The sequence below is a fragment of the Pteropus medius genome, unplaced genomic scaffold (genome assembly GCF_902729225.1).
Source record: "Pteropus medius unplaced genomic scaffold, Ma_sr-lr_union100, whole genome shotgun sequence".
In the NCBI taxonomy this organism is placed as follows: Eukaryota; Metazoa; Chordata; class Mammalia; order Chiroptera; family Pteropodidae; genus Pteropus; species Pteropus medius.
In genome coordinates, this window is record NW_024352784.1 from 11,746,645 (window position 1) to 11,761,527 (window position 14,883).

The 14,883-nt window shown below is 37.6% G+C and overlaps 1 protein-coding gene across 4 annotated transcripts in view; it reads right to left on the bottom strand.

Moving 5' to 3' along the window:
- DLG2 (discs large MAGUK scaffold protein 2) overlaps window positions 1-14,883 on the bottom strand; it is a 1,673,246-nt gene that overhangs the window by 299,901 nt on the left and 1,358,462 nt on the right. For all 4 annotated transcript variants that reach the window (XM_039848192.1, XM_039848194.1, XM_039848195.1 and 1 more), the window contains one exon: window positions 8,008-8,164. In XM_039848192.1, coding sequence (XP_039704126.1) covers window positions 8,008-8,164 — 157 coding nt within the window. The remainder of the gene's footprint in view (window positions 1-8,007; window positions 8,165-14,883) is intronic.

The window sequence follows — 14,883 nt, forward strand, 5'->3', positions numbered from 1 at the left end:
TAAAAATCAGTCCACTTTTGGTTGAGGATTTGTCCTTCCTTGCCACTTGAAAACTCTTTGCAAGACTTCCCCTTTATCAGGGGTCAGCTGCGGTAGCTGATTTTCAGTGTTTATGTAGAGAAGGCGTGGGAACAAGTGTTTGTTTTCGAGACTTGTTATGGGAACTCTTAATCACCTAAACATTTCTTTTTTTGGAAGAAGAGTATACATTGTAAACACATTTTAAGTGAACATCATGTATTTAGCATTTAATACATAGCAGAATATGTATTTAACATTTTCCTGATATATGTGAATTCTTATTAGTCAATTAGGAAAGAATCTGTGTGATTTGGAAGATACATTTCATTGGCTGGAAAGCTAAAAGCTTTAAGATATTTGATTCTTCAAGGCAGAAAGGGTCCTTTTGGCCAAGAGTCCAGATGAATAAAACTGACAGGGGTCCTAGGATTCCCAATTGCCTTCAGAGAAGTGGGCAAGGATGTCTCATTCATTCGTTCATTCAACATTTGCTTAGTAGCTGGATTCTATGTTCAATTAATCAGATATGAATGAATAAGACACAGTTCTTGCTCTCAAGAGAAGCATCGGAGGCTCTAGATGTTGCTTCTAAGTCACTTCAATCTTACAGTCTATGTGTACAATGGCATCCTGTTGTGGCTCATATGTTTCCTTGTAAATGCTGTATTATTTTAGGCATTTATGATTTTCTCATTAGCTGGACTTAGAGTGCAGTCAGCCTCAAACATAAGCAAGCTGCCAAATTTAATTTTCTTTCTTAAGGCTGGAATTGTAGAAAAGCCTAGCTTTAATATCAGAAACAACAGTGGTTCAAATACCACTGTCATTGCTGATCATGTATGTGATCTTGGGCAAACTGTTGAATTCTTCCAAGCCTTTAACCTGACAAAGTTGTTGTTAGGGCTCAATAAAATCATAGTGTGGCATCCAGCACAATACTTAAGCACATACTCAGGAAAAAGTAGGCATTGTATCCCTAATTCTCCACTGTTCCTACTTCCTCAGGGCCCTCTTTGTTGGGAAGCTTTTCTAGAAGCCCTCCCACATTCCCAGGCTGGGCTAAGGATAGCCTCTCTTTTGTGTCCACGTAGTCCTCAAAACTTAACAATAGCACATTCCATATTATGTTGGAAATAACCAGTTTATGTGTTTGTCTCCCTCATGAGGATATATGTTCACTGTTTTTTTTTTTTTCATGTTGTATCATCAGTGCCTAGTAGTTGATGCCTTGTAAACGTCTGTGGATTGGTGTAATGTGAATAGGTTAATAAGTTGTATGCAAAGAACATCCATTATCTAATGCTCCTTCACTCTCTCCTGAAGTTGCATGTCTGCTTGAAGAGGATCTTTCCAGATTAAGGAGGATAGTTCTTTGGTTTTAGGTATTTGGGATGTAATCTCTCCACCCCACCCAGTGAGCTCTGCAAAAAAGATTTTAATATGAAAATATTACTTCTCCTAAATAAAATATCTGCGTGAGTTTTTCCTGGAGATTAGATTAAGGCAGAATTTCTAAAAGTTTGTTCCATTAGATAGTAATTCATATTCCAGGGATAAAAAAGATTATTTAGTTAATTAAAGTTAGAAAATGCTTTAATAGCATTTCTTTATTTGCTGTAGGACTTCTCGGATCCTTTATTTGATCAATGTTCTTTTTTAAGTAACATTTCACAGATCTGGTATTATAAAAAACACATCTGTAGAAATATCACTTTGAGAATAGCTGGAACTGGTATTATCAAACTAAATTGCAGACTTCTGAAGCTACTCAAAGCTGAGTTCTTGAGTGGTCATCCTATGAGTCATCTATTAGAGGTCTGACTTTAAGTGCATGTTTCCCAAAGTGCTATTTTTGCTGTATCCCTATAAGTTGTGATACAATGTGTTACTCACTCACTAAGTAAGCAGTATTTAAGGATTGGAACTGGAAAATAGTAATGCTAATTTTGGTTTTCTACTATGCCTACAAAGTTTATTGAACTTATTCATTTGATATGTATGGTATAAAATATGTCAGATAACAGGGATGCTTCCTAAGTGGAGCCTGGGGCATCCACAAGTTCCCTGGTCCCTTTTAGGTGATTAAAGACCTTTGTTCACTATAAGTTCCTTTGCAGAGGAAATTTAGTGCATGCACAGGCCCATGGTGGGAGTCCACACACATCAACATGGCTCTTCCTTTTGTTACAACAGTGAAAGACTTCCATATGATTTTTCAGTAAGTAACTGCTATGCTGAGGTCTCTCGAGTGACCCATAATACTGGTTACCTGGAAAAGCCCACCTCCCATAATCCTCAGCTACAGCACTGTGGCTATTCATTGCATAGGCTCATGCTAAATTGTACAACCATTCAATGAGCCAGTTTACTATATATTTTAAATAGCCTCCTCGACTGGAGAAAAAGAAAAAGCCAGGGTGGCTAGGACATAAGTGTGAAGAGAGGAAGTGATACATATGAGGCCAACAAGGCAGGTAGGGGCCAAACCCTACAAAAACTTGTAGGCCTTGTTAAGAATTTTGTACTTTAAGAATAATAGAAAGCTATTAAAATATTTTAAGAAAGGGATGACATGATCAGAGATGCTTTTTGAAAGAAACATTCGAAAGTCTGAAATTCAGTTTGATGATACCAATTCCAGCTATTCTCAAAGTAGCAATTCTACAAATGTAATCTGTATAATACCAGATCTGTGAAACACTCCTTTAAAAAGCTCTTCCCAGAAGCTGAAGTATGTATGCAATGGAGATGTTTATATGTCATGGGTAATCGATAGGAATAAAGGACTCAAAGGGCATAGCTAGGCCCTGCTGAGTCCTTACCTTCTGTGGGTGGACTGGGGGTCAACTCTTTGAGACTGACAAAGTCTCTCCACTGGCCACATTGTTTTTTTTTTCTTTTTATGAGGTGTTCCCTGAGCAGGGGAGCTGTGGGCTCTGAGTTGGGCAGAAAAACAAGTCCAGCAAGGTGGGAAGTCTGAGAGGGCTCCACAATTGAGAAGCAAAAACCAGAGACTGACGAATCAGTGATTCTGCAGAGAGTGGGGTTCTACAGAGAGCAGTGCCTGGAACAGGCACATGGATTCGAAGAGGCAGCCCCCACATGTTTTCTGGGCCAGAAACCTGAATTTAACTGGTCAGAATTAGAGCCACAGATCTTTGTGTTTTCAAAAACATTTATTTCACTTCAAAGTTGTTTAATAGGGTACCCTGGCTGAGAGAGGACCTTGAAATTTCTGAAATCTTGATGAGAATGAGCAGGGGGCAGGGCGGGGACTCAAAAAAATTACATGTTTCATGTCTTTCAAGCTAAAGATGTTCAGTATTCCCTTCAGCAAATACTGTTTCTTTGAGCAAATGTATAAGACAAGCCCTTGTTTACAAAGCTGTATATGAGGGACAGATCAACATATTTTCTTGGGGGAAGCAGTGAAATCATCCTTAACCTGAATGCAGTTTGGAAATATATGCTCCTGAGTTTAAGGGAGTGCTGGTCTCTCAATTCAGTTGCCCTTCTTTTTTGGGGGAGGAGGGGTGATCTTCGTGGGGAGGTGGAGTAGGTGGAGCTCAACCCAAAAAAAAGTGCTCTCATGGTTGGTCATGGGTCACCAGAGCTGGGACTGATGCTTACTCCTGAGAGAAGGGTAGCAGTGTGGCTGGAATTTGGGTGGCTCCAGGTGTCAAGGATGAAAGGAAAAAAGCTAAAGATGCTGCTTAGGCAAGACGTCTTGTTTAAGCTGTTGTGCTTTTGGAAAAAGGTGGCAAAGCAGCACAGATGGCTCTTGTCCCTGCCTGCTCACAGGCCTCAGAGCCTCTCTGGTATCTTGGGGAGTTTTAGTTTCAGAAACACCGAGCAAGAACCCCTCAAGCACTGAAAACTATGAAAACAAGGGTCCTCTGTGGGGCCGGAGGCCAGAGCCAGAGAGGAAGGACATGGCCTATATGGCATGGTCACTGGGTGAGTTTTGTAAGTTCTTAAGAGGGCCACTTCAGGGAATCGAAAATAATTTGAGACTTTTTTTTTCAGGGGTATGGGGACTTCAGGCATAACACTAGAAGGTACTTAAGGTCGTCATTTGAGGTAACAATATAAGGGTAACTTTATCAGTATGCCAGATGGTGAACAGTGTACACAATGCTTAAATTCTTTTTGAATAACTTGACAATAAGGATCTGACAAATAAAGTCCTTCTCTCTGCATGGCTCTAAACATGAAGATAGCTAAGTACCCTGAGAATAAATCAAACACCCAGGTGAGCTGTTACTCTTTTAAATCCACATGTAATTTCAATTTCCATTTAACAATTCACAATTACTTATCATCCCTTCACCTCAACAGCTGTAGTATTTTACTTCTGGCAACACATATTCCCAACCACGTATCTTAGAACACAGTTAAATACTTCCAGTTCATCAAGAGTGAGCTTTGGAGTTAGTGAGGTCAGCTTGGAGTGATCTTTTTTAAGACTCCTGAGGAATGAACAAACTAAAATTGCTTGGTGAGACAGGAAAAAATCTCTTTAGGGAGGTATTACTTCTATGTGCTCTGCTCCACATTTTTTTCATAAGAAAGCATTGAAACAAATAATAACAGAAGCATTTCTATCTTTCCCTCTGCAGGAAGAATGCCCGAGGAGACTACTGCACTAGTTAATGTGATTGCATGCTGAATACCCTAAATTCTCCTCCATGAATACCTCTAGAAGACGGTTCAGTTACTAGATTAAGACTTTATACAAAGAATGCCTGAGAAATAGAATACATAAAGGAGAATTTAGACAGAAAAAAAATCACTCACAATACAAGTATGGAATATAGCCTCAGGTGATGATTTCTTTATCTTTCAGCATCTTAACTACTTTAGTTCTGTAGCTCTGTTGGGAGAGGGAAGTGGAGGATAAATCTCTACAAAGGTGTATCTAATCCTCTATCTTCAGGTGGCCATGCATTGTGTTCAGACAATGTATGAACACTAGATGGCACTCATAATCTTAAAACATAGTGAATAGCTGGTTGCCTTTATAGGCAAGTATGACTATCTTATAGGAAAACAGTCAATTACAGAACTATAAAAATATCCACTCAAATCTTTTCCACTAATGGTGAGGTGCTCCTTATGTACAAGATTGGTGGTCAAATATGTTTGGGAGAAACCATATACTTTATCTGCCTCTAAGGAAATTCCCAATGCAACATTGCTAAACAAATGGTTTTGAGAAGTTCTTTGGTGCAAAACCTGGTACCAGGGGATCCTTTCTGTCAGCAGCAACTTAATACAACCCTGCTGTTTCAGTGTCCTGTGAAAAACACTTTGGGAAATGTTGATCTAGTCCAAGCCTTGAGTCGAAGAAGGAATGGCTCAAACTACCTAACAGAGGGCCTCTTTACACATGATTATACTCATAATAAAAACATCAGACACATTTTAATGCAGAGTTGTTAGTAGTAATAGCAGCACTGATTGAACACTTAAAATATGACATACTCTATTCTGTGTTTTGTCTCCTTTTTTTCTATACCATCTCTATCATCTCTCTCTCTCTCTCTCTCTCTCCCATCTTTATCTATATCTATATCATTTATATCTATGCACTTACATACATATTAGATATATTGATATATCTGCTTTTAGGCTGTGAATATTTTGAGGACAGGATATTTATCTCATTCATCTTTGAGACTTCAAGTCCTAGCATACAACCCGGTAAACAGTAAGTCATTAATAAAATAAATTATCTAGGAAGATTCTATAGTCTATGTGGGAGAATAATTCTAGAAAATAGAAATAAACATTATGTCCCTGATCAGAAAAGTATTTGTCTATTATACAAGTCTCTTCTCTACAAAGGCCAGTTGAGAACAGAGACCTACTCTCTAGTTCTTTTCCCTGGGGATTCCATTTCTCTTCTCTAAACTTACTGGGTTTACTGTTAGCATGACTTATTTGCAAATTAATCTTATATGACCTAGTAATATGTATGAATTTTTATTTAACTCTTGATTATTATTTAGTTTTTGTTCTTTTGTTTTCCAGGGAGGTATAGCTTGTCCAGGTGCAAGCTATAGATGAAGCATATTTTTTCCATATTCTACTGTTAATAATTCTATTCTGTCATTCTTCATTCCATATTGTAGTGTTTGAGTTTCTCTGAGGATAGCCTGTTTATTCTTTTCTTGCATTGTTAACCAAGGAAATTCCAGTACTGAACCTCAAAACTAGTCACTTTCTAGCCACAGTTTAAGTAAATTTTAACAAGCTAAAAAGGAGAAATGTCCCCTCCTTCTTTTCAATTGTAAAAAGCAGATAATAGTTTCATTATTGAACTATCCTTGCAAATGTTTTACATAAAAAGAGATATAATATCTGAGCTTCAGAGATTGTTGTTATATTCTGTGAATTGTAATCGCTAAAAAGAATATAATTCTGATTGGTTGCTTTATTTACTATGTGGTCTTGGCAGTAATATTTAAATGGAAAGATTTATTTTTGAAAATAGAAATACTTGTGTGTTTTCTTTGTTGAGCCATAAGAAGATTATTAGCTCATCCCTTTCTCTACCGTATGTATAGAGGTTAAAACAAATAAAACCTATGGCCCAACAGGTTTCTCATTTAAACAGACTTACAAGTCTAATGTCATTTCTGCGTCTCAGTTTCTTCATCCTTAAAATGAGTATAATAAGGCATAGGGTTGCTGTAAGATTAAATTAATTGTAACAGCGATTGACACCAAAGTACCACATAAATATTAGCTCTCTCTAGTTCTGTGTGCACCTGCCTGTGGTGTACACACAGGGTAGTATGTTCAATGAGACTACAGTCAGGTTTTGAAGAGAGGAGAAAAAAACACTGATCTGGGGTCAGGAGACATGATTTTGAGTCCAATATCATATTCAGTAGCTGTGGAGCTTTGGACAATCTTAAGCCTTTCTGAATTTCCTTCTCCTGATGTGGAAAGTGGAAGTAAGAATAACCTATCCTGACATTCAAAATTTCTTTTAAGATCCCCCAAATTAATTCATGTGAAAGTGCATGCATTAACTTGGGGAAAAAGTGCATGATTTATGTCTGGAGTAATGCTAAGACAATGTGAGTGTTGACTGTGATAAAATGACAAAGTGGATGGCCAGTATACAGATTCTGAGCCAGGATGATATGATGATGTCAGTATGTTCTAGATAGAATTTTAGAGTCAATATTCCAGGTTACAGTGACTTCAGCTTGATGTAGTGGAAAGAAGCAGTCACTAAATATTTGAAAAAGAAAGGAACTAAAGAAAGAAAAGATGAAAGGAAAGGAAGAAGAAAAGGAGGGAGAGAGGAAATAGAGGAGGGAAGAGAGAAAGGAGCGAGGGAAGATGTGATGGGCATTAAACTGCATATATAAATCCCAGCTTTGACTCTCTCTAGTTAGGTAAACAAGTTATTTAACCTCTCTGAACCTTATTCTCTTCATCTGGACATGGGACAGTGCCTTTCAGAGTAATTGTAAGAATTAAAAATAACTTATAAAATTCGTGGTAAATAAAATATGTGCTTAATAACATGTTCCTGGTAATTCCTGCATTTAGGTAAATGGCGATTCTGCTACCACTTATCAACATTACCAAATTGTGTATAGCGTTACGTTATGTATTTTCTCAGATAGTTGTATAAAGGTGCAGGTTTTAGAATAGAATCATGGATTTGGGAAAAAATTTGCACTAAAAAAAATAAGTAATATAACGTATCATGTTTCTCAATGCTTTATTGCATGCAATAGGTCTCAGAAAATCTAAATGAGAACACTAGCACCTTTTCCTGTATCTGAAGAAATAATAAACATCAAGCACCTGAACGCCATTTAAACTGCAATGTGCACCCGAAGCCATAATGCTCTCATCATTTTTCCTTTGTAATTAAGCTGTTTTTGGGGTCATAACCAAAAGTGACTTTTACTTAAATGGTGTCAGACATGGAGTAAATGAAAATTAAGGAGAGATACTCACAGATAGGATCTGGTCTCCTCTCTGGAGCTCCCCACTCAGGTCTGCTGGTCCACCAGCCAGAATGAAGGATACAAAAATACCTTCTCCGTCTTCTCCACCCACGATGTTGAAGCCCAGGCCAGTAGACCCTTTATGCAGGACCACTTTGCGAGGCTCCCTGCAGAAACAAGCAGAGAACACTGCTCACAGGGTGATCCATTTGAGATTCAGATTGCTTTAACTTTCATTGGAATATATGATACCAGCAATTCGCTATGTATGAAAATCACTTCCCAAAGGCATATTTACACACTAAGAAAGGTGCTACTCTCAGGGAAGATACTGAGTTCCTCACTATAACAAACGTCAAGATATCAGATGTCATGCAAAGTCATTTCCTTAATTACAAAACATTTTCTTAAAATAGCCTTGCTTCCACTTTTACTTTGTTTAAAATATCTGTTCTTTATTGAGCACCACAATAGTACTAGGTAGGATGGATGTATCAAAAAAAAAAAAGGAGAAAAATTGAGGGACAAGAAACTAGATTAAATAGGCCAGACCATGATAGATCTTACAAGCTAGCCTGCGGCTTGCTTGAGTGTTAATAAAAATTTGCTCAGTAGGCAGTGGGGACTCATTGGAAGACTTTAAGGCCTTAAGAATATTAAAATCCACTTTAGAAAGATTCAGCAATTGACATATATAGCAGGGGTTCCCAACCCCTGGGCCGAGGATCAGTACTAGTCTGTGGCCTGTTAGGAACCAGGCCGCATAGCAGGAGGTAAGCAGCAGGAGAGCAAAGAAAGCTTCATCTGTATTTGCAGCCACTCCCCAGCGCTAGCACATACCGCCTCAGCTCCACCTCAGATCATCAGGCATTAGATTCTCTAGGAGCATCAGTCCCTGGTGCAAAAAAGGTTGGGGACCACTGACATATAGGATTGTTGGAGAGAGAATCACAGATATGATGGGAGCCAGGAAAATCATTTAGAATGTTGACCAAGTATTTCAGGTTTGAGGAAGTGAAGCCTGAACAAGGGTAAGAGCAGTGATAATGAAAAAGACAACATGAGAGAGAAAATTTTAAGAGAGAAAAAGTGGGTCTAGAGAGGGACTCAGGCATTGAAGGAGAGGTGGAAGAACATCTAAAACTCACAAAATGGGGGAGGAATTGAAATCCAGGGTCACGAGGTTGAGTATGATTCTGACATGTTCAGTTTCAGGTAACAGTGGAATATCCACGTGGAGAGGTTTGGAAGCATTTGGAGACAAATGATAGGGATTTGGGTCCTCAGAGAGGGCTGCAAATGCAGATTTAAGGGTCATCAATAAAAAGATGAGAGATCAAATCTTAAACCAATAGTTCATTGAGTTTGTGGAGAGGCCAGATAATTATGGAATATAGGATTGTAAGATATCTTAGAAGGTATTTGGTTCAATTTTCTGTATCTGTAGCTTTAAGAAATGTACTATGCAAGCCTTAGGTTTGACCAATGTGCCTTTCGTATCACCCAACCTCCTTTCCAAATATCTCAGTCATTAAAGTTCCTCTTCTATTTTCCTACTCCTAGTGATATAAGAATGGCAAAGGACCATCCAATATATTTTTATACTAATGACTACAGAGTCTATTATTTACTATCACATTTCCATTCACATAGATATGTTTTATATCTATATTTAGTGTTATTATGAGGAGGGGTGTAAAATGTATATCACAGCTTATCATGTTATAATATGATGCATTAAGAGGTAACTTGATATAGAGTTAATTCATTTTATTCTACAAGTACTTTGTAAGCTTCTCCTAGGCTGGAGGATGTTCCAGGTGTTCAGAAAGTTTGTAAGTAAAACAAATATCCCTGCCCTTATAGGCTTACATTCTAATTGGGGTAGACCACTAACAAGCAACAGGTACGATAAATAAGTTTGTTATATTGTCTATGAGAAGGCAATAAATATTTTGGAGAAAATGAAAAAGCAGAGCAGTATAAGAAGGATAGGTTGTGGCAGGGAGGGAATTGGATAGGATTCATTGAGAAAGTGATATTTCAGGAAGACTGAAGAGGTGAGGAAACTAGTCATTTGGGAGAGCATTCCAACCAGCAGGAAAAGCCAATGCTGAGGCCCTCCAGGGGGAGGGTGCCCGGTGTTGTCAAGGAAGAGCCAGGAGGCCAGTGTGGCTGAAGTGAGTGAATGAAGGAAGCAGAATGGTAGAAGATGAAGAAGTCAGTGTATTAGTTTTCTATTGATGAATAACAATCACCACAAACCTAGTAGCTTAAAAACAACTTTGATTGTCTCACAGTTCTGAGGTCAGAAATCTGGGTGGGCTTGTCTAGGTCTGCTACCTCTAATTTCACGAGGCAAAAATTAATGTGTTGGCCAGACCAAGCTTTATTGGGAAGCTCTGGGGAAAAATCCGCTTCCACATTCATTCAGATTTTTGGCAGGATTTAGTTTCTTGTGGTTAGTAGAACTGCATTAATCAGGGTTTTCCAGAAAAACAGAACCAATTTGAGATATGAAGTAATTTTATTATAAGGAATTGGCTCATGCAATCATGCATGCTAGGAAGTCCCAGGATCTACAGTTGGCAAGCTGGAGACCCAGGAAAGTTGATGTAAGTTTCAGTTCAAGTCTGAGTCTGAAGTCAGGAGATGACCAATGTCCCAGCTCTATGACAGAAAGAGAGAGAATTGTTTCTGACTATGCTTCTTTATTCTATTCAGGCCCTTAGTGGGTTGGATGGGGCCAACTATATTAGAAGAGCAATCCGCTTTACACAGTATACTGATTCAGATGTTAATCTCATCCAGAAACACTCTCACACCAGCTGGTTCTATCTCTTTGCTGCCTGATGAGAGTGGAAGTGCAGTTCCTATTTGGCTCCCTAACATCAACCCAGTGGAGGAAATACAGAGCCAGCTCATAATTGTCTTTCTCTCTATCCTCGGTGGGACCAGAAGTTTGGATATCGCACAGTCCACTGGCACTGTGAGGGAGAGGGGATAGTTCTTCCTTGGATGTTTGGTTAGAGTAGGGCAACTATTATCAAAAGATTCCCATTCTATTAGCCCATCCTTTTCCCAGTCTTTTGGCTACAGTGGGTGGGGAGGGGCAGGCTTTTATTGAGGCTTTTTTTTTTCTGTCTGTGTCTGTCAGGGATTCCAGGATGTAGGACTATCCAGTGCCCCATCCAGAATAGATGGGAAACAAAAAAATCCAGAGAACTCATTTCAGTGTCAACTGACTCTGAGCCAGTTTCTCTTCTTCTTTCCAACTTTTAGAGTCTTCCTATGTTTGTTTGTTTTATTATGTCTAAAGCTTTTTCTTTTTTTACTTTCTTTCTTTCTTTCTTTCTTTCTTTCTTTCTTTCTTTTTTTTTAATAAGAGGGAAGATTAGAGAGAAATGGGGATACTCTATTTTGGCTGGAACAGATTTTGAGGTTCTGAACACAATCTTAAGATAGGAGCCAAAGGGATTCTGATGAAAATTTTATTGTAGAAATCTCTCTCTTTCCAAGTATAAAGTATACACTCTTAGTGGGTCCAATGACATTCAAGCTACACATTGTAAACGTAGGTGGAGGAAAGGGGGCTATCACAACTTTTATGTTTATCTACATGCTAGATATTGTGCTTGATGCTTTCTGTGCATTATTCCATTTATTCCTCAAAGCATTCCAGTGAAGGATGTATACTGATGGCTGCAACTGATCCAAAAGTAAGATGGATTGATGAGTGGATAGATGGATAGATATCCTGGAGAGCAAGTGTAGTAACATGTTAATAGCAGAAAATATGTGGGGAGTCTATGGGTGTTCATGGTAAAATAAAAATCTTCAAACTTATTTGTGTTTGAAAATTTTTATACAAAATTGTAAGAAAAATAACAACCAGATGAAGAAATTATTATAACAACTTTTTATATTAGTGAAATGAGCCTGCTTGCCCAAGTTTTTATTACTTAATAAGTTACAAAAGCAAGATTAGTACACGAATTTTTCCGACTCAAAATATCAGAGTCTAGAGCATGATATATTCTGGAGATTGCAAATCAGCAAGCTGAAGGCTTAATTTGACCCACAGTGTTTACAAATTTTTGAATTAGTCACGCATGTTTAAAATTAGAAAAATTTGCATAAAATATGGATTTACGGCTTCACATGGAATCAGACATTCTACCAACGCTGGCTCTCAATCTTGTTGCATAGCAACAATTGGCTAGAGCATGGTCTTCTTTAGATGGGTCATTTATTCTCCAGTTTGTCATAGTCGCACTTCTCTCTCATGTTTCTCAAGTCAGGCAAAAAAGCTATCAGTTGTATCACATTGCATTTCTTGCAAAGTTAAGAAGAAAGTGAACTATTTCTTGCACTAATGCTTCTATCAAAAATTGGGAAAGTAAAAGCTTTATGGTATTTTAGCAGGAAAATGAGAGAAAAAATGATTCCTTTCCAATAAGGATGATCTTTACTGGTTTAATATGCAAAGCGACTCTCTGCAGAAAGAATACAGCTTTAAAAGAGCAATATGAAACACCATTCCCCATAACTTCTCTATGTTATCTATCTGGAACATTTTGTTAGTGACCCCTGTACTTTGACAGAGTGCTTCTTATTTGTAAGGACATAAAACATGTAATGTTTTAGTGACAGTAGATTTTATTTATTTAACCTTGATCTCATTTATTCAAATAATCTGAACAAGTCTTTACACCAAATTATATGGAATTTTCTCGACTTGAGAGATTTAAACGTCTTTTTAAAAATAGAATTTTTATCGCAGTGAATTGTGATGTTTACTTTAATATTGAGAAGCAATGACAAATAAATCTGTAAAATGGTATGCAAATAAAACGTCCTAAGCACACTCCAAATGATTTACTTTTTCTAATTTAAATTCCTTATAGTAATAACCAATTACATTAAACTGTAGATTTTACTGTGTTTTCATGTATATTTTTTTCTGTTAGAGAATAAAGAAGACCCCGTGAAGTATCAGAAGTTTTATTTTACTGGTATTTAGATAAGTCAACTTATCTAAGCTAGTTGAGCTTAGACATACAGCTAGTAAACATCAGAACTAGTCTCTCTTCTTTTTTTTGAAAAGTTATTTTTAGAGCAATTTTAGACTCATAGCAAAATTGACGGAAAGGTACATAGATTTCCCCTATACCCCCTGTTCCCATACATGCATAGCACCCCCATTATCAATATCCCCCACGAGAGTAGTACATTTATTATAATTAATGAACCTATAACAACATATCATTATCACCCAAAGTACATAGTTTATATTAAGTTTCCCTCTTCGTGTTGTACGTTCTATGGGTTTAAACAAATGTATAATAACATGCATTCATCATTATAATATCATAGAGTAGTTTTACTGCACTAAAAATGTCCCCTGTGCTTCACCTATTCATCCTCCTCTCTCCAAACAACCCCTGGCAACCACTGATATTTTTATTGTCTTCGTAGTTTTGTCTTTTCTAGAATATCATATGGTTGGAATCATACAATATGTAGCCTTTTCAGATTGGCTTCTTTCATTTAGTAATAGGCATTTAAGTTTTTGCCATGTCTTTTTATGGCTTGATAACGCATTTCTTTTTAGCACTGAACAATATTCCATAGTTTGGACGTATCGCAGTTGATATATCCATTCACCTATCAAAGGATATCTTGATTCCTTCCAAGTTTTGGCAATTATGAATAAAGCTGCTGTAAACATTGATGTGCAGATTTTTATGACTTTTCAGTTCCTTGGGTAAATACCAAGAAGCATGATTGCTGGATCATATGGTAAGAGCACATTTAGTTTTGTGAAAAACTGCCAAACTGTCTTCCAAACTGGTTGTACCAATTTTGATTCCACCAGCAATAAAAGAGAGTTTCTCACCGGCATTCGGTGGTGTCAGTGTTCTAGGTTTTGGCCATTCTAATAGGTATGTAGTAGTATCTCATTGTCGTTTTTACAGGACTAGTTTCTTTATCAGAAGTTAAAGTTTTGTCCATTACATGGAGAGAAAAATTAAATAATAAAAATAAAAAGAACTAAACTATGTTTTGTATAAGCCAGAGGAGGACTTGAATTTTAAAAAGGCATCACAACAGATTTATAAAATATTGTTTCCAGATTTATTGACACTGAAAGATTTACTTTAAGTGCCCTTAGCTTCTATCATCTGAAATGTATATTTCAATACTTTATCACATGATACCTTGCATTTCTCTCTCTCTGAATGTCATGGTATCCACCCCAACCTCTCTGTCCCCTCCGCTTCAGGCCTAGACTCTTAGGATAACCTCTGAATTTGAAATGTCTTTGATTCTAATTTTAATGTTCCAAACACACTGTCCCCACTAAAATGCAAATCCGATTCTCTCAGTTTCCAGCATAACTATCTCTAGTCATCCTACACTACAGCCATATTAGATTCCTTGTTTTCCCTGAGTTTCACATGTTGCTTCATGCCTCCATTCCTTGGTGTAAACCAAGTTCAAGTGCTGCTTCTCTGACTTCCTGAGGACAGGTGATCACTTGCGCTAGGGGCCACACTGTGTCTTGTCCGCATAACTTTGCTGTGACATTCATCACTCTGTGCAGTGATTATTTGCTCCATATACTTCTCCATCAGTAAACAGTAAATTTCAGGAATCAAGGCACCAGCATTTCCCCAGTAGTAGTAAGATGACTGACAGATCGGAGTAACTCAGGAAATAGCTATTGAATGATGAACTTACACAGTGCTTTAGACTTCACTTTGTCCTCTACTTCCTATTACAGTCATCCCTGGGTATCTGCAAGGTATCGATTATAGGAACTCCCACGGATACCAAGATCCTCAGATACTCAGACTCTTAGTTGGCTCTCTGTATCCATAGG